Raw genomic sequence first — 25,673 nt, forward strand, 5'->3', positions numbered from 1 at the left:
TATGATGTTTCTATCAACACGAAAAAGACGTATAATAAATACTACAGTACGATTTATAAGAACTGCGTTGAAACGCGTACAAGCGCAAGTTCACGGTACATACGTCAGAGGTATAGTGACCGGTTCCTTTATATTCTCTGTCAAAGACTGCATCGGTCACATTTTGAAGTTGTATACAAAGGGAATTAGATCACGTGGTGTCGTCTTGCAAAAACAATACATCTGCCACCAGCTGTGACGAGGAAATGTGGTGTCTTAGTATTATAGATAATTTCAAACCACATTATATTATCATATGCGTGTTAATGTTTATTTTAGGAAAATAAACCAGAACTTACTTTTTATAAAATGTAAATAAATAATATATGTAACTACTTAAATAATAAATAATTAAACGATAAATTAAATAAATAATTAGTTTTTTTTAACACAAAACTATTCCGTCTTCAAATTATGAGAACTGAACCATTCTAAGCATAACCAACCACTCTAAGCATTTCTAAAGTTATTATTTTGATAATTTAGTCTAGACTATTTTGGTTTAGAGGTTTGGATAAGGATAGTTTTAGAAAATATTTTATCAGACTGTTTTTAAATTATAAATTACATATATCTATCTTCCTTTATCTTACAAGGCGATATACTATATCTATATTTGAAGTAATTATCTATAGTTTTTTTTATAGAATCTATCACATAAATAAAAATTAGTTGAGTTTTGAATAATGGTAAAAATATATCGAAAAATATGCGTTTTAAAACAGTAAAGTCAATCTTTCAAAAGTTAAACTCGTGGGCGTTTTGGCTGTCGTGTCATTATGGAGGTAAACCACCTCCTACAAAATTAATTTTAAACTTATTCAGGTATGCTAAAAACTCGTTGTAGGTACCTATTGTGTTTACGTTTTTGTAAGTTTTCTTTCGAATTATTTTTTTGTTAATACGGGACTTCGATTATATTCGCTGAGAAATAAAATATTTATTATTTTAATGTAACTAATGTTCTTTGATCTACCGTAATGCTAATGACATATTTTTTTCACGTGTTTACGATCTTGCGGCAAATTCTCAATACATAAAAATGTTAAGTGGAAATAATATTATGTAATATAATTATCTACTTACATATTACTTAACACAATAACTAGTTTTGTTACATAGAAAGTAAATATTTTTAACAAACATTTTTTTAGTAGTGTAGGTACTGTACAGAATAAGTTCAATGATTATAACAATTTATTTTTGGGTTACCATTTATTAAAGTTGTGGGCATTTTTTTATGGTAACAAGTCACGCACGCATATTTTCTTTTCGTTTTTTGAAATGACTCTTTGAATTCCAATACGGAGTATTTTCAAGTTAACATACCATAGGTACATACTATTAGGTTGATTTTTAAAGGGAACTATATTTTCTATCACCAAAATTTATATTTGTCATCAAGTTGTATCACCTAATAAATAGATCTATCACTTCGAAATATTTTCGTTCTCAGATAAACAAAAATTGTTCCCAGGTATGAATTATCAAATTAATGTTAATATATGTGTAAAATAAGAGATCGATAACCAACAAAATTATATTGCATTACATGAATATAAACTTCGTTCTTATAATAACAGTTTTGTTACTTAAATAATATCTCTTTGCTCAGAATGGTAGATCTGTCACCAAATAAATCGATTATTGATCCCTGACTGCGACTCCTTTTTATTTGATATTTTGTCACCAATACAGTAGTAACATTTTATTTCGTTCAGATAATAAATTAATAGTATTCGTTATCAATTTACATCAATTTATAATTTTAATGAAAAAATGATCAAATGGGCGGAGACAAATTGGCGCGCTTTAAAAATTGACATGTGCAAACATATTATCGGATTAGCCATACGCTTAAAGCTGGCTAACCCCCCACCAGAAGCAAAAAATGTGCTTATCGGCCAGAAAAGAAAAAGGGGGCGCCCTTCGAAATCCAAACCAGCGCTGATTATTCAGTGATTATTGTTTTTTAACAATAAATATTGGTTATTTTAACTTTAATTAAGTGTTTTATCATCAATTATGCTAACCATTAGCCAGCTATTAAACCAGAGCTGATTATTCAGTGGTTATTATTTTTAAGAATAAATATTGATTATTTTAACTTTTAGTAACATAATATGATTTATTGGTGATCTCTTTAAATTAGTTTGCTTAAATACTTATTAGGACACACCTATTATAATACATACAAAAACATTTATTTGGTACTAGACCTTATATCTCAGGATTTTAGGTGATTTATTGTGGAACAGATTTTGCATTGTTTTGGTGACAGATCTACTATTTTGAGGACAAACCCTATTATTTAAGGAACACAAAACTAATTAAATTGGTGATAGCTTAAATGATACCCATTTTTAAATAAATCGTAAAGTAAATCGATTCCTTTAAAGACAAACCACATTTTGAGACCTAATTACGGTTGCCAATATGTATTTTGTGACAGAATTTATCAATAAGTAGGATCTGGCGGCAATTTAATTGTATACTAGGTATATGTTCATATCTTTTAGGATTGGTCTTTTAAGATCTAGATATTATAATTGAATGTGTCTTGGGCCACAACAATTGCAGAGATTCGGATACTAGTTCCCTTATATTTAAGAAATAACTACTGCTTAGTTCTTCAACCCAGCTTACTAAAAATAAAAATACAGGCTTATTAATTTGATCTAGCCATTATCATGTTTTTTATCTCCTTCCAATAAACTTCACAATGTGTGTGTCACATCAAACATGTTTACCAAGAAAAAACTTTTTTCTCATAAACATGTTCAGATCTAATTTCGTGAGTTGCACTACATATAATGTTATTGTCAAAATTTGTGTACATAATGTTTAACGTACAAATGATTTACTATATATACATGTATGGATGACGTCACAACACAAAATTATCATTACTTGTATAAAAAGGTAGACACGGCGTTCATGTGGCATGATACTGATCATTGCAGTGACGTTGATACATAAAGATGTTTACAGATAAAAATCAACTTTCATGCTTTAGATCACGATAGTCTAAGAAGAAAGAAAGTTCTAATCAGTTTATTTCTTAATTAGTTGTCTATAATATGTCGGTATATTTTGAGAAATTGCTAATAATATTGTGTCCTAAATTTTATAAACATTTCTTACAATTTATTTTCCGTTGCCTCAATATTTATGTGTGTGCTTTTGCCTTAATCGCCATGTTAAAACTGCCCCATGTTAGTCTCATTACATAGTCAACAGTGTTGAAGTTTGTATTAGCCACTTCTCATGTTAGTTTAGCGAGCGGTTTGTACGTGGCGGGCGGGTGCGCGGCACATTTTGCCGGCAGTTTATTCCGAAGCGCGGTCGCGTGCGATACACTGCCAAGCTGGAGTATCCCGCAGGCCCAGTATGCTTAGACAATTTACGAGTTTCCGATGGGCCAACGAATGTGGCCCTTCGGCCCGCAGGAGATGTGGGCGCACGTTCAGAACCATCTCTTCTGCGAATACTTGATGCGGATAAGAATGGCCAATTAAGTCGCGCATGTGACCGAATATCTTCTTTTTGTAAGAAACTTCGGCGCAGTATTAGTGAGTTTTGCATTCATTTCCATAATTTCTTGACTGTTAATTTGCCCGGGATCACCTCACACATTGTAATAAATTTCCGTCTTACATCTATGTGCAGTTCAATGTTCTAATGTTGCTTTTGTGTTTTGCTGCGACTCGCAGGCGACGTGGATACTCCTAAAAAGACCGAGCTGGCTTCGGATAAGAAAAGCGCCGCTTCCCATCGTAAGTGCTAGATGTGGCGCACAGCATTAGCTCGGTTGTAGTACATTAGTTGTTCATGTTCTCGTGTTGTGTCACAATTCCATGTAATCATGTAACGACAATCCTCTAACAACATAGCGACGACAGAATTTTTATATGTTACTTGGATTTAATATAATAATGTTATATTATATCCTTTACAAATGTTGTAACGGGATAGTCGCACAAAATGCTGTCCGCTTTTTAAAGATTTTGGTTTCACTGGGTGTGTATTTTGTTGTTTGTTCTCTAATTATTTACTAACTCTTAGTTCGTTTATTTGTAACTAGTTTTTATATATAATATGTAGCCATATTGAAATATGAAAATATTTAAAATACACCAGGGGCCGTAGACAAAGTAACAATTACAAAACGATAACGAAGTTAGAAAAGGCAAAAATGTATGGGATTGACATACGCCGCGTTAGATCACGTGGTCTATCTAATGTCAATCCCATACATTTTTGCGATTTCTAACTTCGTTATCGTTTTGTAATTGTTACTTTGTCTAAGGCCCCTGAATTTACGATGAACTTTATATGTGATACAACTTAATTCATATTCAATTGTTTTTGGTCGGGTTTCATACATGAAAACTTCACTTTTAAATTGAGTGTTATACATTAAATCTATCTACCTTGTAATTTGCGGCTATCACATTTTGTCTTTCTCATACATAATTAAAACTGTTATCACTTAACTGTAATTAACTTCGATAGTTGGCAAGTTGGCAACAATTTATAATGTAACTTTCATATTACTATTTTATTGAAATGTTGAAAAATAAAATGACGCTACATCGATTCTTAATACATACTTAATGTGATATTCTGCGTAAGATATTCCACATTGAAAATTTTTAATCCTTTGTGTAGTCGAAAACATGATCGATTTTTTTGTCTTTTAAATGTTACCCTGATTATTACGGCGGCTCGAATGCTAACAATATACCTATTTATTACTTATATACTTCCTCAAATACGGAGGCAGTTTCGGTGGCTTTCTAGGTCAATGGAGGGATCTGAGTGGCTTCAAATTGACACGTCTATAATACATGTATTTTAGGGGTGACACAATAGATGGTACTGTTAGTTATGTTGTTATTGTGATAGTATCAAGTTTCATTTATGTATTAACTTACTGATACCATAGCATTTTTTACATATTCTCTTTAAATTTTTTTCATAATAAGTTATAATTATTAATTTATTATACCTACTCGCTAATGGACATAATAGAGCTGATATATAGAGCTCCCACAAGTACAGTTAAAAGATGACAAAAGCAATAAAAACGTCAACCGAAATAGCTCCGACGAACATGATATGATTAAACAATTGAATCTAGTCAGGCTCTCCTATTTACAAGAGTACAATTATTTAAAGTTAGTTCTTTTATTTTCATGACTGCGCTTTTTTTCACCGGCTTTCTTTAGTACTATTATCCATACTTTTGTTCATGGTGTATACCAATAGCAAATGAAATGGCGTCTTTAACCACACCCATAGCAACTCTTACTGACGCAAGTCCCAACACTACACCCTTGTTTATCAGCCTGTTTATCTAATATACTTCATTTCGTTTATAGCAATAGCCTCGACAAACCATCACTTAATGGTAACTGCGGTCCCCGTAACTATTTTTGCCTGCGTCGCCTTTTCGTCTTTCGTTTATTCAATTAGAAAAATCACACGTAATAGGCGTGTTTGTATGTTATAGCAAATACTAAGGACGCGTCGCAATCTAATTACTGTGCGTTCAGGCGACACCGGATTTTCTAAAAGGAAGGCCATTGTAATTGTCTATGTAATGTATTTGCAATATTATATAAATTTTATTATAAACGTAAGGTTTATTTTCACGGCCGCACGCGTACATTCGCAGGAAAGATTATTATATTCAAACTCGCCCCGAAATGTTATTTGGTCAGGGACTCTTCCACTTGTTTCTATTTATTTTGCAATTCGAGACAGTTTTATGAGAACCTTGGTATTAACAAAATACATTTGAGATAAGAGAAAAGTCTTGATCCACATATCGATTAAATTTTAGGATTTTTACGATGACGAGTGCACGCTTTTAAAAAACTTAACTTCCGCAGAATAATACGTGATTTTTATTCAGTTATGAATTACTTAATGTGAGGACATTCCTCTAAACTTACAAATTTATTTATTGGCAAATTAAACATTCTATTCGCACTTGGAATTAAATGTATTTTTTTTTAATTGCTTAAAATTATGGACAAATTTATTTATTGGCAAATTAAACATTCTATTCGCACTTGGAATTAAATGTAATTTTTTTTAATTGTAATTGTAATTGTAAAATTATGGCAAAAATCAATATAATTAGTAGGTAATTAGTAATTACCATAAAAGATTTAACAAAAGTAGAAATTTTATGGACAAGACAAGTGACAAGTCGGACGTGCTTTTTCAATATTTCGAAGGTTCACGGTCAAAAGGACTCTTTCGAGTGCTTATGAGTAAACAGCCAATGTTTGGCAGGTGTAAATTAATAAGAATAAATATAGAATCGAAATCTACACGAATATCTACAGCTTATGCGAAAATATTTAGTTTTTTATTTTCCATTCAAATTTTGCGTTAGCGTTGTTATACTTATAATTATATAACCTATTTTTTTGAACTAGTTTTTAACTTAACTTTCTTACTGTTTTGCACTGAGGCTTATCTTTATGCATTGTTTTTCGAGAATAGTGTCTTATGTGATAATAAAAAATTATACAATATCTTTTTCAAAACATTAGTACCTATAATTATTTATGATAGTCCTATTGAAAATATTTGTTTAACTCGTCTTTGCTAAATAATGGCCTGATTATCAGCTTTGTGTATACCAAAGAGGTAATTATTTAAAGTACCAACAATAAAAAATAATATCTTAAAAGTTTATTGTTTATTACAAGTTTGCGCTGTTGTTTAGTCATTATAATAGTGACGTACCTATAAGTATATAGATAAAAAGTTAATACATATTCGTGTAAAGATTAACCTTAATAATAAAATAATAATAATATTAGCAAAACACAAGAAAATATTGTGGATATCGGCAATCTACACTCTACAGTGGAAAAGGAATTTCATTACAAAACCCATGATCATATTTTATATTTCGGCGAATATAAAATATGTTTTATGTTCCACGAACCTTATGAAGTAGCCTAATTAAATGAAAAAAATATAATTTTAAATTTTGTTATCTTGTACCTACGGTGTACCCAAGTGCAAATAACAATAGTCACTATTGATTATAATTCATTATACATCTTATACAACATCTTATTTAAGACAATTAAGCTAGTATTGAACTTTTCGATAACCTACAATGTTTCACATGAATCGCTTTTTCATTATAAGTTACGTGTTGATAATGCGAACGGTTATTGAAAGCTATCGGCCTAAAATAGAATGTCGCTAATCGCGTGCATGTATTGAATCGTATATTGAACACGTTACAGGCAAGGACGGCTCTAAGGTGACGACCGTGGTAGCGACGCCGGGGCAGGGCCCCGACCGGCCGCAGGAGGTGAGCTATGCGGACATGAAGCTCATAGGCAACGGCAGCTTCGGCGTCGTCTACCAAGCGAAGCTATGTGACACCGGCGAGCTCATTGCCATCAAAAAGGTGCTCCAGGACAAAAGGTTTAAGGTGAGTTCTTGCCGTAGTACGCTCGGCCACATAATAAGGCATAGGTACAATTTTACGTATCGAGTATAGGAAAATGCGTAACAGTATGATACAGGAAAAACGTATAGAACTTCTCGAAGTAATGAAGCAAAATAAAAATCTAATCTCATAAAAGGAAGTAAATCTTCCAATTTTATATTACAAACGCTTTCTTGGATATCTGGTTGTTTTTATTCAAACCGACCCTGTTTGTGCGTACATAATACATATAATGCTGTGCCTATGAAATGTTATAAGCACACAATGAGTTACGTATTTATTTTATCAATTATTATAATTTAGGATATCTAAACATTATATAACTTCGAATGAAAATTAATTGTATGTAAGGCATTGTCCTCATAAATGTCGTCTTATTGTTTTACAGAACCGAGAGCTTCAAATAATGCGACGACTGGAGCATTGTAATATTGTCAAATTGAAATACTTCTTTTACTCCAGCGGAGAAAAGGTGAATATATTAACAAGTTATTTACATTTAACTGTGTGTATTTTATTTTTATTTACTTCTGTTTGAAATTCGATTAGGTTATAATGAATTTGATTTTTTTATTTGGGGGAAGGTGGCAGTACCCGAGGCCGTTAGCTCACTGCTAAACGCAATGCAGTCCCTAGAAGTCACAGTATGTCTAATGATTCAATCAAATTTTACGCTAGCGTGCTAACGCACATTAGGTCTATCTGATTTTTGGCAAGGGTTACCGATTTATATATTCAAAGAAAGAATATTTGTGTCGTCCACTACATACATTTTCATACACACTGTATAGACTATAGACCGTCAGTCGGTGACCTAATAGTCCCTTTTAATTGTGTGTTAAATGAATTGGCGTTAGCGACTCCATCATATCAGCTATGAGCTTTACATCGGAGCTGTTTCGAGCTCGTTTATCATTTTCATCGTCATCCTTTCGAATAATTCATTCGTTCAGATCATGTTATTTTGTCTTTTTTTCTTAGAAACACAAATGCTGCTTGTTGTTTTGTGTTCTTTTTCGTTTGAGCTTTTGTTTTAGCAGTTATGCACTATTTCATTCCGCGTTATTCTGATGGATATTTGCTTGCTATTTCTTAACTCATCTACATAGAAATTGTATTTTAATACTTCAAATTGATGTAAAGGTAATTTTTGTGTCAGTTTATCAATAAAATTTGTGACTTTACAAATACATTGTCTACACAACAAACTGAATTTCTCTAGAAGTAAAAAATGGCTGTAAAATTGAACCGTTTATCCGTTATGAAAATCATCACGTATTATTTTAAATATATATTTAAAAGATACGACAGTGGTTTATCACTATAATATTTAATAGTGAATATAGTAGGTACATGATTTTATCTCAATATGCATTTGTGTCACACGTGGGTAACATTACAGGCTACGCGTTGAATGATTCAATCGAATGTAATATACATATTTTAATACTAATAACAAGGCTTCCTGATAAGGATAGACTAGAAGTGAATTTTGGTGAGAGTTAGTGTTAAAAAGCTATTACATATTTATTTACAATGAATTGTGCATAGAACTGTAAATAAAATTTTAAATATTATTTTTACTCAACATGCGATCATTATATTTTCTCCTTAATTCGTTAGCGTCCAATAAAATTTAATTTGCGATTAAGCTTAAATTCTTTAATAAGTTCGATTAAATTGTTACATAATACCCCAAGAAAGATGGCTGGGTGGGATTGAATCTGATGCCTTGACGATATTTTGATGTTTATGGTTGGTGGTCTATTATATTATTGTTACTAGAAATCATGGAAATGGTTATATAACTTGTTTTGAGAGCTGTATTTGTTGATTTTGCAAGGGACGACAATATTGACTAATGTGTTTCTTTTCGTTAATGATACAGGTATTGAGTGTTTTTTATTGGAACGGGTGAAAGCTGCTATAGATTTGGTATAACTTTGTGTCTGTTTGTCCTTTCCTTATTGTATTTAGGTTTATTATAATATGTATTTTATGGATATACTTACCTTTAACACATATTTTATTCGAAAAAGGAAGCATACAGTAATTATAATCGGTTTGAACAGTTTCAAACTGGTTTTTGTTTACAGAAAGACGAAGTGTACCTGAATTTGGTGCTGGAGTATATACCGGAGACGGTGTATAAAGTTGCCCGTCACTACTCCAAAGATGAACAAACCATACCCATTAGTTTTATAAAGGTAAGGATTTATGTTTCTTTGTGAACTATTGCTGAATGCAGTGACGTTCATAAAAGTAACATAAACCTAAAATTTCAACAGTCCAAGTCGTATTATTTTATATGTGTTTGGTTTACACGTGTACTACACTGTTTACATATTTAAAATTTGTAGACTATTAAATTATAGCAATAAGTCCGCCCGTGAACACATAAATTTACAAAAGTATAATACTCACGTGTACATTCACTAATTATCATGTTTTAGTCTCATACATTCCATCAAATTATAGTACATACTATATAATTCGTGTAACCTTACATTTTCCATCCACAAACACTAATGTCCTACTTTTCGCAATGACAACTAAAAGTCCCTCGGTCCCCTTTATACATTCCATACTATACGTAAGCTCTGGAAAGATTTACCACCTGCGATGTTCCCGAACAACTACGACATTGTGGCCTTCAAGAAAAGAGCGTATGTGTATTTATGAAAGGCTGGATGGTTTAACACTAACAACACTGTATAAGTGTATAGTGTATACTAATAAACTGACGCCTACTTCTAGCTATACTATATCTTTCCATTTCAATACTATACAATTATAGACACAATTGGTGTAACACACACAACACTATACTAATTGAACGTCGCCCACTTCCAGCTATACATGTACCAGTTGTTCAGAAGCCTCGCGTACATCCACTCGCTCGGTATCTGCCACCGGGACATAAAGCCGCAGAACCTGCTGCTCGACCCGAAGACGGGCGTGCTCAAGCTGTGCGACTTTGGTTCCGCGAAACACCTCGTGCGCGGAGAGCCTAATGTCTCGTATATATGTTCGCGGTACTATCGCGCGCCTGAACTCATTTTTGGCGCGATCGACTATACTACTAAGATTGGTGAGTTTATATGAGAAAGTTTGAAAAAAAAAAACTGTGTAAAAAAAATAAGTAGTGTGTATGTGTATTGGTTTGTAAAGAAAGAATTGTGTTAGACTATCAACTTAAATTGGTATAGCACTCACTTAGGTGATGTAAAATAAGATCGATGTAAAAAGAAATATACTTAGTAAGATATATAAGTTATAAATATGTACAAGGACTCTGCAAATAGCGTGTGACCTAATTTCATTGTAGGACACTGTTGTACTAATAATAATTTATTCACATGTACCTAGTTCCCTAGATATATGGATGGAATGTTATATTTAATTGGTAATGTATAAACATCCTCATCAAACTTACGGCGGACTATATCATATTCATTTTAATAATACATAGTTAATATTCCAACAGTCTTTATTTTTAACAAAACCTTAACATTTGCATTTTTCTATTTTTATTTCAATTCTCTAGATGTACTATTATTTAATATATTATATAAACTTATTATTTATCGTATAGATGTATGGAGCGCGGGTTGCGTAGTGGCTGAGTTGTTGCTGGGCCAGCCGATATTCCCCGGAGACTCGGGCGTCGACCAACTAGTCGAGATTATCAAGGTATTTGCTTTATAATTATATAATTGTATTTTTTATATTTAATTTTAAAACTTTCTTTTTTATGAATGTAATCTCCGTTTATTCAAAGTTACATTATATTACAATTAAGTACACGTAAATATGTGGGTAGAAAGTCTAAAATTCGTATGAGCTGACGAACATAATCATAATTTACATGTAATAATCCAACTTACTGTAAAAAAAGATTACATCATTATCAATTTGCACACTACAAGCATAAACATTTTCGCTACGAATCTAGAATTTTGAGTGTTTAAATTATTGCTGTGTTTAGCACAGATCTATGCTAAGTTTTATGAGGGTACTGAAAATATCATATTTTAAACATTTTCATTAGCTACAATAAGGATTCATTTTTTGGTTGTTGGTAAATATATCAATAATCATCAAATCAACACACACTATTCACTTGTAGAAGGTACTTACCAATTTTATTCTAGCGGAGCCAAAGACAGGTTGGGTTTAGATATAATTAGATTAATTAGAAAATGCCTTTGGGCAGCCTTAATACACTATTATAAAGGCTTTTTTTCGCTACCAGTAGATTACACCTGGCTATATTTAATTGTTATGTATTGCCTGTATTCATAGACGAAAAATAATGTTAAATAATATGTTAATATGTAATGTTAATTTCTAACGCAGGTTCTTGGAACACCGACGAGGGAACAGATTCGCGAAATGAATCCCAATTACACGGAATTCAAGTTTCCACAAATCAAGAGTCATCCTTGGGCGAAGGTAAATTTTAGTTGCCATATTATTTACTTACAATTTTCATTCAATGAAATATTCAAAAATAACATAGAGATAGTGACATTTTATATATCTTATTGCATTTTATTTATTTATATATAGCTTTAATGATACAAGTTTTAAATTAATATATATTTAATTATTTTGCGCGGCGCCTTGCAATTAATTATTTGGATAACTAACATGGCGCATCAGGCGTTATAATTGATATAGGCAAACATGTTTCTCAATCTAAAATAATAACATTGCAGCATTTCCTCAAAATTATATAAATACAGTTTACAAATTTTATTTATTTACAGATTATTACGTAAGATTCTAGACGCTATCTCGACATATTAAATAAACTATGATCTATATATTAGAATCAAAATCATGAGTACTTTTATCTTGTCTCTATCACAAGACAGAATCACGCGATTTGCGAATCGAAATTTTTATAGTTAACATTTTGATGACTATAACGCGTACTTGCAGTATTTGTTGGAGCGAATGACGATGCCCAAGTCAACCACTGACCACCAGCGCATCAGAGTAAGACACCGCTAACCTAGACAGAATGCCCATATTTAATATATCTATCAAAAATATACAATGATTTCATTATTTTACACCTTCTATATGTAAAATAATGAAGAAATTCCATTGTGAATAAGTACATGTTAAGTTTCGGAAGTATTCGTAGTTCAATAAAATGTGGGCATTCAATCGTAATTTGCATTTTGTCAGCTTTTAGCTATTGTAGTGATATGTTTCCCAAATTCATGAAAAATAAAGAACCATTTATTTCTACAAAGAGTATAAATAAAGTAGTTTTCTTGTGAATAATAAGTTGTAATAATAATAAGTAACTGACAAAATGCTAAATTGTACCATGGTTAAGACTTGAGACAACGCCTAGGCATGAGTAAGGCGTGACGACTAATTACCGATTGGTTGACGATGTCTTCCACTGCTGATTTTTGTTGGTGTTCAGTGTGCGTACATCGAGTGCAGTGTTCTTGATTAAAATATATTTACGTATATAAAAATGTTTCATTTTGTATGGCCAACTGACATATACCGATATAAAGGTGTTTTAAAAATCATTTAACACACGTTGAAGTTTAAACTATATCCTATAATAGTGTAGTAGACTATAGTTTACTAGCCGAGTAATGTTTTATATATTTTTGGATATATGTAATTCATTATTCAGGCGTGCAAAATATTGAATTTTCATTCAGTAATTCAGTTTACTATACTCTTTGAAACAATTGTAGATTTCATACATCACTGGCAATCTACATCTGTTCTATGAAAAGTTTATTCTAAATGTAATTATTCTTATAATAACATTACCTCATGTTGTAACAAGAGATTAACAATGTACATATCGCCCCCACACCACTTATATAATATTCATTTGCTAACATTTCTATTATACAAAGTGTTTAAGCCCATTATTACTGTAATTTAATTATAAAAATCCTACTACGTTGCATAATGGGATTCAGTTTGAATAATAATTTGATGCGTTTAAAATCATTCTTTAAATATACTTACATGACTTCGCCTTAATCTGTTATTTAATTAAGACTAATTGTTTTAATTTTATCATTAATCGATTTGACCCTTATTTTACTTGTATGTATGTATATTTAATTAAGAGCCAAATATACTTTGCTATAATTTAATAATTTAGGCAGATTTACTTTTTCTTAAGTATGATAATGAATAGTATTTATATACTTACTCTTTCAGCTTATAAATACATTTCATTAAATGTTATAATTTACAATACATTTAATGTTATAATATTTATTTATATCATATTTAAATGACATAAGAAATACTTAACAAAAACTAAATTTTCCAATATTTAACAACTTAATATATTACTTTTCATATTATTATTAAATTAACTACTATTGAAAGTAGGAAAGGACACACGCTGAAATTTGAAAAAAGTGTTTCATAGTACATATTTCCTCACATTATAGTGTTTACTCTATAAATGAATTGATCAATTATAGACATCAGTACATAGTATATAACAAAGTCCCATACCGCCGTCTTTGTGTATGTATGTTTAAAATTACTCAGCAAATTTTGTTGGGATTTTATTTTTAATATCATTAGTGGCAAAGCCGCAGATGGAAAGCTAGTATATTATACAAAACCAAGACAATTTACTTTTTGATTGAAGATGAGCACCAAACTTTTTATGAAATAAAAGATTGGAATTAGAAAATTCATTGATCATATGATTTGGCTATTGTGATTTGAATGATTCAAGTAACAACATGGATAATAATTATTTGTTTCGTTTATTTTTGTTAAGTGTTACAAAATAAATAAAAAATGTTGTGTGGTTTTATGAAACCATAGTAAAAGTGAAACTTTTTTTCACACTATAGACATTTAACTAAAAATTATCGTATTTGTACGATAATTATCGTACGTATCGTGCGTCACGCGACAAGCGCTACACAGACCAAAAAGTTTGAGACGATGTAATAAAAGTTTCACTTAAATAATCTACCTCTTCGTTATATAAGTTTCGTCAACATGCGTGCAAATAAATATATGTCGCGCATATGGCGGTGCAGGTGTTCCGCGCGTGCACGCCGCCGGACGCCATCTCGCTGGTGTCGCGGCTGCTGGAGTACACGCCGGGCGCGCGGCTGTCCCCGCTGCAGGCGTGCGCGCACGGCTTCTTCGACGAGCTGCGCGAGCCGGCCGCGCGCCTGCCCAACGGCCGCCCGCTGCCGCCGCTCTTCAACTTCACGGAGTACGAGCTGGCCATACAGCCCTCGCTCAACGACTTCCTCAAGCCGCGCGCCGCCGCGCCCGAGCCCGGCGCCTCCGCGCACCACGACCACGACCCGCAAGGTACGCACTACGCACTGTTCATTTATGTATGAAAAGTGACATTTTGTTTTAACACATTTTTTTACCATCATTATTAAATTGTAAATTTTATCTTAATGTTACATAATAACAATGAACATTAATTACGCCATCATCATGTCTCTTTTTGCCTAATTACAGATATAATATTTTGCATCTATCAAATTTTTAGCTTAGCTTTATCTTATTGTATATACTACATGCACATTCCTACACAAACAAATGTTAATTTATTCAAACATGTTTACATTACAAAGGCACATTATGTACGTTAGTGCGCGCGTGTGATACGAATGTAGATGCTAATGTCGTGTGTTGTCCGCAGGCGAGAACGCAGCGGCGAGCGGCACGAGCGGGGGCTCGCCGAGCGCGTCGTAGAGCCGAGCGGGCTGCCCAGCGCCAGCGCCGCCGGCCCGCCCCGCGCCCCACGCTTCCCGGCCCACGTGTCTGACGGCTCGCGACTCGTGCATCCCTATCGAACGTCCTAGATGCCCCGCTCCCGCTCCACTCACGCCCACAACCATACGAACCACCGTACCGATCTAGGATCTTCCGATATCGACGACGCGGACGCGCAGTCGGGCCCGCGAACCGCCACCGCGTTCGCGAACACGCTTTAGTCCGATACGAGCGCCCGTATCGACGCGAAGCTTTCGACGTCGGCGCCGACGTCCGGGGCGATCTGTAGGTTATCGAGAATGCTAGGAGCGCCCGCGACTGTTCCGCGGTGAAGTGCGGTCGGCTCAGCGCATCGAAGACGCTGAACATAGCTGTGGCCGTGTTTCCAGTTCACTAATGTTAACGTTCGATCGCAGCCGGCCGGGCGTCTCCCGCGGGCTTCGCGATTCGCTCGGAACGTAGATTGGAGTCGTTTGTACGCTAATTAGTGATAGTATTTTTTGTGTTGGTCATCGGGAAAAATTTTATGCATAATAGGTGTTTTCGGCGAGTAATCGTGTGATACTGTAGTGTAATTGTCGATAAAGCTTGAGCTGTCGTAGTCGGTAAGAAGGGTAAATCCACAGTAGATTCTAAACCGTCGCGATGTGATTACTTTGTACTTTTGTAAGCTCAAACTCCTTTGTGTACATACCTATTATACTGAATTTTTAACGTCGGTTTTGGTAAACGACAGATAACTATCGTCTGGATAAATTTACTCGATTTGATTTGTAAAAATCTATTCATTTGTTGATATTGAAAACGTTAACATCATCACGCAGCGCCTTCTTATTCTAATGGCATCACGAGCTCGCTTCACTCATTACACCTGTTCTATAGAGGGATATATTTAGGGAGTCGTAATTCCGCTTGTGCCGTGTAACCCGTAGAGGATTTGAGTAGAATTAGAATATTTATTGTCGGAACGTATCACTGACGTGACTTGCGCGAAGTATGCCTAGTGCTGTAGCTCCGGAGCAGACGGTATATTTTATCGCATACATACAAAGCATACTTGTAAATTTTTATAACTAGCATAAACTGATCTCTCAGGATAATTTTAATTAAATGATATCTCAGAATATTATGTATTTGTATAAACAATTCAAAGATATAAATTTTAGATTAACTACATTATAGATATTTGTTATTTCTGGCAACTTCTATATTAGACTTTTTTTTTTATTGCGGCGTATCTTTTCTTATCCAGCGCTGGATAAATGTATAACGTATTTGTTTGCACTGTCTGTGTCCTATTGTAATGTCATAGTTTTTCGATAATATTGTATTCTATAAAATAATCGATAAATCATATTTCTGCTATGTAAAATTTATCATTGAGAACACGATATAAGTAGTCATTTATAAAGTAATATTAAAAATAAATTCATTGTCATAGTCTTAAGTATTTTGGCAATTTCATTTTGCACTTAAAAGTTGGCGTACAGTTACAAATTAGCTGAGGTATTAAAGCCTTTTTAATATAAAGTAATGAACTCTTTTATTCATGGTTTAGATGTAGCTTTAATTCATAACCTTGGGTGTGATTTTGCACCAATTTTTTTAATTAGTAAATAATATTTGTACAAATTCTGTTGCTGAGAAGCATTACGAATTTGAGAACACAGGTCAGCTCTGACCTACTAGAGTCACAATAACGTCTACGTGTCTTCATTGACCAGAGTTTATTTTATTTTATATTTATTATAATAGAAATACAATATTCATTTGATTGAACCGCGGCGCATCTATTTTGCATGCTGTAATTATTCAGAATACCCATCAATGAAACCTACAGGCTTCGGCCGCGTATATAATACACACTTGTATTACTATTATGTATGTAATAATTACGTATAAATTTATAGTTTGTTAAGAACGTAACGCGCTCGGCGCGAGAATTCAAATCACACATAGTGGAGCTTAGTTGTCGTCCCTAAGGCTATTGATTTGCTGACACACCTTTATAATTCGTGTAAATATATTATTATTATAATTATTATCTTTATGGTATGACTCTTGAGTAAAGTTAATCGGTAGAGGGCGGTGTGCGCTCGCGCTCGCTGGGCGCGGCCGGCGGCCGGCAGGCAGCGCCGCGCCATGCGCCATGCGCCATGCGCCATGCAGCGAGCGGTACGATACTTTAGATATGCATATTTTATTAAGTCTACCTATTATGAATTTTGTAATCGACGTTGCTTCTGAAGACCCTCTGTGTAAAAAGTTAGACACACTAGTGACCTGATGTTTGAAGTGATGTTATTGCGACATCTTTAACCCGTTTAAATTCTCACTTTCACGATTTACGTGCACTTTTACTACTCGAGAATTTTCAGTAATACATACTTCGAAATGGGGTTGACTTATATAAATTATTTAAAGTAAAAGAGTTTTCTTATTACTAGTACTGTAATATTAAATTTAATAGTGAGTGAAATTTGTATTTTGTTTTAATTTGTTTTACTGAATTTGAATACATTGTAACTCCATATCGTTGTTAGTTATGAATGAAAATAACATAATTATAAAAGTAAATATTAAATGAATAGTACCATGGTTTTTTATTTCACACATTCCTATTTTGCCCTTATTTTTACAATGATTATTGTTTATGATTTTTTTTGTATGATCAGCAAGAAATTGAATTATATTCAAAAATATTACAAAACCCATGATGAGCATTTAACATCGTTTCTCGGAGATTCATAAAAAAAAACAATTTAGATACGTTGACGTATAAAATGGACTTTGCCACCTGAAGAGGTATATAATAAGTATCAGAAACTACTGCTTCGAATTCAAAGTGTTCTTTTCTCCTTTTATCTAGGATGACATGAAAAGGAGTGAAGAACCAATGCAAATACCTATTATAAAAGTATTCCTATTACCCTTAGTGCATGCAACTTAAGATCAGGTAGAAACAAAAACTAATCAGGTAAAATAATTTATAAAATAAATTAAAATACTAAATAAATAAATTAATATAGATTCAGTCAACGACTGATTACTAATTACATATATACTGAATTTGAAACAGCATGTGCCACAGAGGTACACACAACGTCTCGAAGCTTGATGTTGATATAAAGAATTATAATGTTAATTCTTCACCCCTCTTGGGTGTGGTTATCATCTATAATATAAAAATGAATCCCAAAATGTGTTGGTAAGCGCATAACGTGCGCATAACTATAGAACAGCTGAACCGATTTCTTTAATTCTTTTTTTATTATATTCCTTGAAGTCTTAGCTTGAAGTACGAGGATGGTTCTTATGTAGAGAAATACCACGGGCGAAGCCGGGGCGGACCGCTAGTTTAAAATAAAATCGTTATGTAGGTACCACATGCTTTATTCGTGTTCTACTATATGCCATACATCTACGCACATCTACGCACCATCTACGTTTTAGTCACTTTAGTCCACAGTTTTAGTCTATTAGTTCTATGGCACGAATAGACTACAGAACCATGATTTTCTTGACATTTAGGACAGTTATTGTCACTTCCACTTGTCACTTGTGTAATGTCAATTTGTAATGACAATTGTTCTGTTTTGCTTTTTACAGTAAAATTTTAAATTATCAAAATACCTACTAAAATATATGAATGATTTGAATAAAATATAGTCATACGATCTTATCTCTTTTTTTCAATGGGATATTAGCGTATAGTGCTGTTTAGATATTTTAAATTGGTATGGTACAAGCATAACTTAAGTATTATCAGATATACATTTTATACAACTTGGAAGATATTATTTATTTTGTCATCATAACAAAATTGAACAAACATGCACGAGGCGTATGAGGTAACTCACCTGCTTAATGCATCTGTTCAAATAGAAACTATAGCTGCATATGGTAAGTAATAAATTTATCCCTCTTTTTAATTATAGAACTATAAATGTGGGTGTGACTTGCCATAATTTTGCTGTTTTAGATGGAAATCTCTTCTTGGGTACACGACAAGGGCATCTTTTGATGTACTCATTATCAGTTAATAATGATAGTAAAAAATATGAACTTAAAATGCTCCGATACTGTAAAAATTTTAGTAAGAAACCAATACAACAAATTGAAATTATACCAGGTAAGTTCAATATTGTATTCTATCATAACATTAGTATGATATCCTTTTTTATTTTGTTAAAATGTTCATTACATTATTTTTTCAGAGGACAAATTATTACTGTGTCTAACAGATAATTTGCTTTCATCTTATGATATAAATGGTGTCAATTTTCCTTTAGTGAAGACATTTTCGGACACTAAAGGAGCTTCTTTATTTGCACTTGATAACAAGGTAAGTAATTGACAAAATATCTTGTTTTTAATAATTTCTGTCAAACAAACATTTGCTAAAGGAGGGATAAATATAGTTATAATTAAAATATTTTCAGTCGGCAACATCTTTGACTGGTGAATCTAATTCAGTTGTTCACTTGTGTGTGGCTGTGAGAAGAAAATTGCAACTTTACTATGGAAAAAATGGTGAATTCAAGAAACATCTGTTTGACTTTACCATACCAGATGTACCTAAGGTGATGGCCTGGGGCCAGCAGTATTTGTGCGTTGGATTTAAAGGCGAATACACATTTTTTGATGTAAGTCTTAAATGTAAATGTATACTTTCTTCATGTTAATGTATAGACTTGATAGATTTTTGATTTTAGTAATATGAATTAAATAGCTCAGAGAAAAATGGATAGAAATTCATAATATTCAAGGTGTATAAATTTTAAATGTTGTAATTTATTAAACTGTGTATGTTATTATTGTAAGTAATATTATATCATAATATAAAGTCTTGTCTTTGGTTTTGTTTTTGGCTATCAATAATATATTGAGAAGATTGCAATTGAGAAAATTATTATTATATTTAAAAAAATGTTTCAGCTATCATCACACAATCCAAAAGAACTTTTTCCAACAAGTAGTTCAAAATCCTTAGAGCCTACCATTGCCAAATATACAGAGACATCATTCCTTCTGGGCAGAGACAATACTTCTGTTCTTGTAGAAGAAGCAAAAGAGGAAGCTATAGAAATAAAGAAAACTATAAAGTGGACTGATGCCCCTATTGGTGTTGGTAAGGAGAATAGAATAGTAGTTCTACTTATTTTAATACATATGTCTATGCTTTTATATAATTTTATTGAGACCATGTTAAATTCATTGTTAATCAGTATTTTTTATATTCTAAATAACAAGAGAGTCAACAGAATAATGCTCTAGCTATAAAAATATAAATTCAAGCTCTATTGAAGATTTATTATCAAACTATGTAGTTGTAAAAATTTTATAAGACTTAATTTGTTTAAACGAAATAAACCTATAAACAGCCTCATTATTTTTGTCAAAATATTACTTTATGAATAGATTTAATTAATTCACATTTGATTTCATTATTTCAGTGTGGGATGAACCCTTTATCTTGGGCTTGTTACAAGATAATGTGGTTGTTCAGACTGTTGAGCCACCATTATTCATTCAAACATTACCTGATTTGAACAAGGCAAGACTGATGTATAGGTAAGTATTCCTATTTATATTAGACATGCTAAATTGGCCTCGATGCTTGAATAAATTTAATTTATATTGTTGGAAATGTAATATATCTGTATTATATAATATAATATAATGTCGTCAATTTATTTAAAATTAATATAAATGTTACATTTCATGAGAATTGAGAAGTGACTATCGAACTAAGTTAGCAAGACTGTGATAGAACTTAGAAGCAATGATTTCTTACAAATGTTGAAGTGTGTTTTGTTCAAATAATAATTTGAAACATTTGTTCTATGTATTTGCTTTTTTTAGATATAAGCGAGGTTTAATATTCGTGTCTTCAGTGGGACAAGTGTGGTGTTTGAGCGCCGTGGATGTAACCATTCAGAGACAACAACTGCTCAAGGATAAACACTTTCAGATAGCTATCGATTTAACGGTAATTATGTATGCATATATTTACGTGCCTTCATGAGTATGAGTATGAATCATACTCAACATAAAATATTATCTTATTTACTATCTACTGGTGATGAACCTTTTTAATAAATAAAATAAATATCTGGTGATTTTGTCTATAAAATTAAGTTAATTTTTGCAGTTTCATTATTTTTTTATTACATTTACATTTTATTCAGTAAAATAATGAAAGCTATTTATTATAGTTTCTTAATTACTGTTAATCACAATTTATCTAAAGACGTCATTGTTACAAAATATTAATTAGTGTGATTTTATATTTACAATAATTACCAAAATATTATATGTAACCTTGTCTGTACCTTGTACCACCAATCATGGTGTAATATCAATACTACAGGAAAGTGGATATATGTCCACTTTCCTGTAGTAATTTATATAAATTAGAGAACAGTTTTGATCAGTGTAGCGATAAAGTTGGTCGTTATTTTTTAATTTAATTCCCTTTTTTATAAAAATGTTTCATTTTAAAGTAAAAAAACGGCAAGCAAAAATAATTACTTTACTAAACGTAGGTGAATTGATATTCTATCTTTTTTGGCATTTTTTAGGTTGGGTTAATTAGATTGTAATTATGTTTTTAATTATTTTGGTAATAAGTTACCTTTTTTTTAAATTTATGTACCTACTTACTATTCTGAGTCATTGTATTTCTCATACATTCCATTGACTGTTTTATATATTTGTGATTGATTTGGAACAGATATGATGTTGTTTCTGGATTTACTATTACTTTACTGCAACAAACATTTTTTTTTAGAATTTATCAGAATGTTCACCAGAAGAAAAGAAGCAAACCATACATTCCATACAAATGCTATTCGCCTTGGAGCTATTCGACAATAAAGAATACTCGCAATCAATGAAAGAATTTATTAAATTAAACACAGATCCAGCAGATGTGATAAAACTATTCCCAGAGTTAGATAATAAATCTGGATCGGAAACCAAAGAGAAGAAACTAAAGGGGAAAGATCTCGAAAACGCTTTAAACGCGTTGATAGAATATTTAGTGGAGTTAAGGTCGAAGATAGGGAAGAATTCGGACGCTAGCGGGAGTAAAGATGAAACTTCTAGTCAACGGAATGTCGCACAGCAGTTGGAGCTTATCGATACTACGCTTTTGAAATGCTATTTACAGGTTGTACATGCTATTTGTACTTTTTCGAAAGTTATGATGACTTTGGCTTATAAATATTGAAAAAAAATATATATTAATAGTTATTGAATTTGAATTTTTTAATTATTGGGTTTCAAATTATTTTTTCAGACTAATGACGCGTTCGTTGCGCCTTTATTGCGTTTAAATAATTGTCGATTAGAAGAAGCAGAAAAGACATTGCTCCAGCATGGAAAACATAGTGAACTCATTATATTGTACCAGACTAAAGGACAGCATACAAAAGCATTGCAATTATTACGTGAACAGGCTAAACAACCAGATTCTAGTTTAAAAGGATATCATAGGACGAAGAATTATTTACAACATTTAGGTGAGATACTTAAGTACTTATTTTATCTTTTTTACTTATTTTTACTTATTTATTATTTTTATATATTAATTAATAATAATTGCAACTCATACAAAATAAATTCTTAAATTATTATTAACTAGCGGTTCACCCCGGCTTCGCCCGTGGTACATGTTTACGTTTTCTCTCCATAAGAACCATCCTCGTACTTCAAGGAATACTATAAAAAAAAGAATTAACGACATCGGTTCAGCCGTTCTCGAGTTATGCGCTTACCAACACATTTTGCGATTCATTTTTATATTATAGATAAGGATTTGTGTTTGTATTGAAAAGCAATTGAAAAATCGTTTCTTCAATGCAGTCAATTTATTCTCCCTTCTGCTATGTAAATTAAATATTAAATATTTTTCCTAATCAGGCGCAGAGCACATAAATCTAATATTCAAATTCTCCGACTGGATATTGAAAGAGCATCCCGAAGAGGGTCTCAAAATATTCACGGAAGACATTGTCGAAGTGGAGAACTTGCCCCGTCCGAGAGTTCTAGACTTTTTGCTTCGAGAACACGAACAACTAGTCATACCTTATCTAGAACATGTCATACATACGTGGAATGACACAAATGCAATATTCCATGACGCCTTAATTGGCATGTATAGAGAGAAAATCACGGATAAAAAAGCTAATTCGACTGAAGAGGAATTGCAGCATATAAAGGCGAAATTGGTTGCGTTTTTGGAGAAATCATTCAATTATACGCCAGAAAGAGTTATATTACACTTTCCTAATGATACACTGTTCGAAGAGAGAGCTATTATTCTGGGAAAGCTCGGGAGGCACGAACAGGCGTTAGCCATTTATGTGCAAATACTTGGTTTGTAGATAATTTTTTAATATAAAAATAATATTAAATTTGAATGTTTTTAAATATTTGCGTAATTTAAACAAGTTATAAACGAAAACCGAAAAAGATCAATGAAGATCAAGTATCCTTAAATAAATACAAAAATAAATCATCTTAGTATTTACTGGATCGCATTTGGAACTATTAACGCATTATGTGTTATTATTAATTCGTTATATTTTACCAAATAATATTAACATCAAATAACATACATTCTATTTCAGGTGACGTCGAACGTGCAATACGCTACTGTGATAATGTATGGGAGAGATCGAACGATAAGAATTTAGACGTATATGTTATACTAATGAGGATATTAATGAACCCCGAACAAACTACGCCGCTAACCGGACCGCTGGCCAATGTAACTAGACACCCGAATGCGTCCGTACCCGACTTGGAGACAGCTCTGGGTATATTGGAGAAACATGCTGATAAAATATCACCGATTAAGGTCAGTTGTATTTATTGTAAATAAGCGTAAATGTAAATAGAGCGTTGGTTTTATACATTTGTGATGATAAGTTAAGAATAGCTCCGTTCGTCGTATTTTTTTTAAGTTTATATAAATATGTATTTGTAGCGGCTATTACAAAATGTTTCCATATGGGATATTTATTCCAAAATCTACAATAAGTCAAGAAAGTTAAATCAAGCCTAATATATTATATAATTTTAATACAAATTGCCATTAACAACGTCTTAGATAATTCTGTGTTGTTAAAACAATTAAATACGTAAAGAAATACTTCTTTACATGAGATTTTAATTTTTCCAGGCATTATCAGTATTACCCGATGGAGTGCCTTTGGGCAGACTAAAGAGTTTCTTAGAAAGTGCTTTAGACAGTCAACTAACGTTAAAACGTAGGACACAAGTACTCAAAGGATTGTTGTACGCTGAACACACACAGGTTAGTATTAAGACGCATCCCTTGTTGAATATTTATTTATTTTCCTCATATTTTAAGAGTTTTATCTTCTAACCAAAGATTGAAATAATTCAGACTAATTAAATATTATTTATGTTTATTGCACATTTTGTTCATTGTTTTACTTCGAATAATAAAGAAAAATAATGTAAAATAGTATGTAGGTAAGCAAAAACAATAATGTTTCGGATCAAAATTTTTAATAGTTTACAAACTTGTTAGTCAAATTATGATGTAACGGTTTTTACAATGTTACGGCGACATATACATAATAAATAATAATAATATGATAAATTGGTTACATTAGAACCCAAATTATATGAACTTTAGCTTTTTATCTAAATGCAATATGTCTTTCAAATGAATGATAAAATTAAATTATAATTTCTTTCAGGTACAAGAAATGAAACAATACCACGAGTCGAAAAGCATAGTAATCAACGACTACAACGTATGCCCCGTTTGTAAGAAACGGTTCGGCAACCAAAGCGCGTTCGTGCGCTATCCCAATGGCGATATTGTGCACTATTCCTGTAGACTTGATAAATAATATTTTAGCACGAATTTTATATTTATTTATAGGATTTATATTATTAGGAAAAATATTATCGACTGCAGGCATTCGTTTACTACTATGGTCGATAAAGGGCTTCAAAATTAGTAATTGACAATACATTTTCAATCTCAATCATTTAATTATTCAATTATACTTCTTTTGAATCATCAATCCTTATTTATAAAATTCAACCTTATTAGAAACCATTACGTTATTAAGTACTGATAAAGAAGGGGAAGGCTGAGTATGCGTTATCTACTATAGTAGTAAATCTTTGTTTCCCAAATCCAACCAAATTAGAAAAATTCCTATGCAAATTTTTTAGTAATCCTAAAAACCACACTTGGTACATTATTGTTTCGATAAAAATTAGATTATATTGGCATTATGAGGTAACAATTAATAATAAGTTTTCTTTATTAAGGAGAAAAGCCTGTGTATATTCTGCCTTAGTATTTTCTATTAATCATAGAGAATTTAGTGCG

At 32.2% G+C, this 25,673-nt stretch overlaps 2 protein-coding genes across 9 annotated transcripts in view; both read left to right on the top strand.

Annotated features, from left to right (window-relative positions):
- LOC123697404 (glycogen synthase kinase-3 beta) overlaps positions 1 to 17,882 on the top strand; it is a 33,801-nt gene extending 15,919 nt beyond the window's left edge. For 2 of the 8 annotated variants that reach the window (XM_045643904.1, XM_045643905.1), the window contains exons 2-10: positions 7,320 to 7,510; positions 7,917 to 8,000; positions 8,113 to 8,172; positions 9,601 to 9,735; positions 10,382 to 10,619; positions 11,124 to 11,221; positions 11,888 to 11,983; positions 14,590 to 14,872; positions 15,216 to 17,882. In XM_045643904.1, the coding sequence (XP_045499860.1) occupies positions 7,320 to 7,510; positions 7,917 to 8,000; positions 8,113 to 8,172; positions 9,601 to 9,735; positions 10,382 to 10,619; positions 11,124 to 11,221; positions 11,888 to 11,983; positions 14,590 to 14,872; positions 15,216 to 15,268 (1,238 nt within the window). In that variant the 3' untranslated portion in view covers positions 15,269 to 17,882. Of the gene's footprint in view, positions 1 to 3,333; positions 3,612 to 3,752; positions 3,816 to 7,319; positions 7,511 to 7,916; positions 8,001 to 8,112; positions 8,173 to 9,600; positions 9,736 to 10,381; positions 10,620 to 11,123; positions 11,222 to 11,887; positions 11,984 to 14,589; positions 14,873 to 15,215 lie in introns of those variants that run through there. The other 6 variants (XM_045643910.1, XM_045643911.1, XM_045643909.1 and 3 more) reach the window with 6 other exon arrangements.
- Positions 17,883 to 18,903: 1,021 nt separating this feature from the next.
- LOC123697398 (vam6/Vps39-like protein) lies at positions 18,904 to 25,387 on the top strand. Its single transcript, XM_045643897.1, has 13 exons — positions 18,904 to 19,192; positions 19,272 to 19,421; positions 19,507 to 19,634; positions 19,732 to 19,935; positions 20,228 to 20,420; positions 20,746 to 20,863; positions 21,155 to 21,281; positions 22,083 to 22,463; positions 22,593 to 22,815; positions 23,216 to 23,671; positions 23,926 to 24,155; positions 24,480 to 24,614; positions 25,027 to 25,387. The coding sequence occupies exons 1-13, from the start codon at positions 19,123 to 19,125 to the stop codon at positions 25,180 to 25,182; spliced, it is 2,571 nt and encodes an 856-aa protein (XP_045499853.1). The 5' UTR covers positions 18,904 to 19,122; the 3' UTR covers positions 25,183 to 25,387.
- The last annotated feature ends 286 nt before the right edge of the window (positions 25,388 to 25,673 follow it).

The sequence above is a fragment of the Colias croceus genome, chromosome 14 (genome assembly GCF_905220415.1).
Source record: "Colias croceus chromosome 14, ilColCroc2.1".
Lineage (NCBI taxonomy): Eukaryota > Metazoa > Arthropoda > Insecta > Lepidoptera > Pieridae > Colias > Colias croceus.

What these genes read in the sequence shown, in the direction of transcription:
- LOC123697398 (XM_045643897.1), top strand. Translation starts at nt 19,123, where the DNA reads ATGCACGAGGCGTATGAGGTAACTCACCTGCTTAATGCATCTGTTCAA. An exon ending in AGATAGCTATCGATTTAACG is followed by an intron (nt 21,282 to 22,082) that starts GTAATTATGTAT and finishes ATTTTTTTTTAG; the next exon opens with AATTTATCAGAATGTTCACC. An exon ending in TTTTGAAATGCTATTTACAG is followed by an intron (nt 22,464 to 22,592) that starts GTTGTACATGCT and finishes TTATTTTTTCAG; the next exon opens with ACTAATGACGCGTTCGTTGC.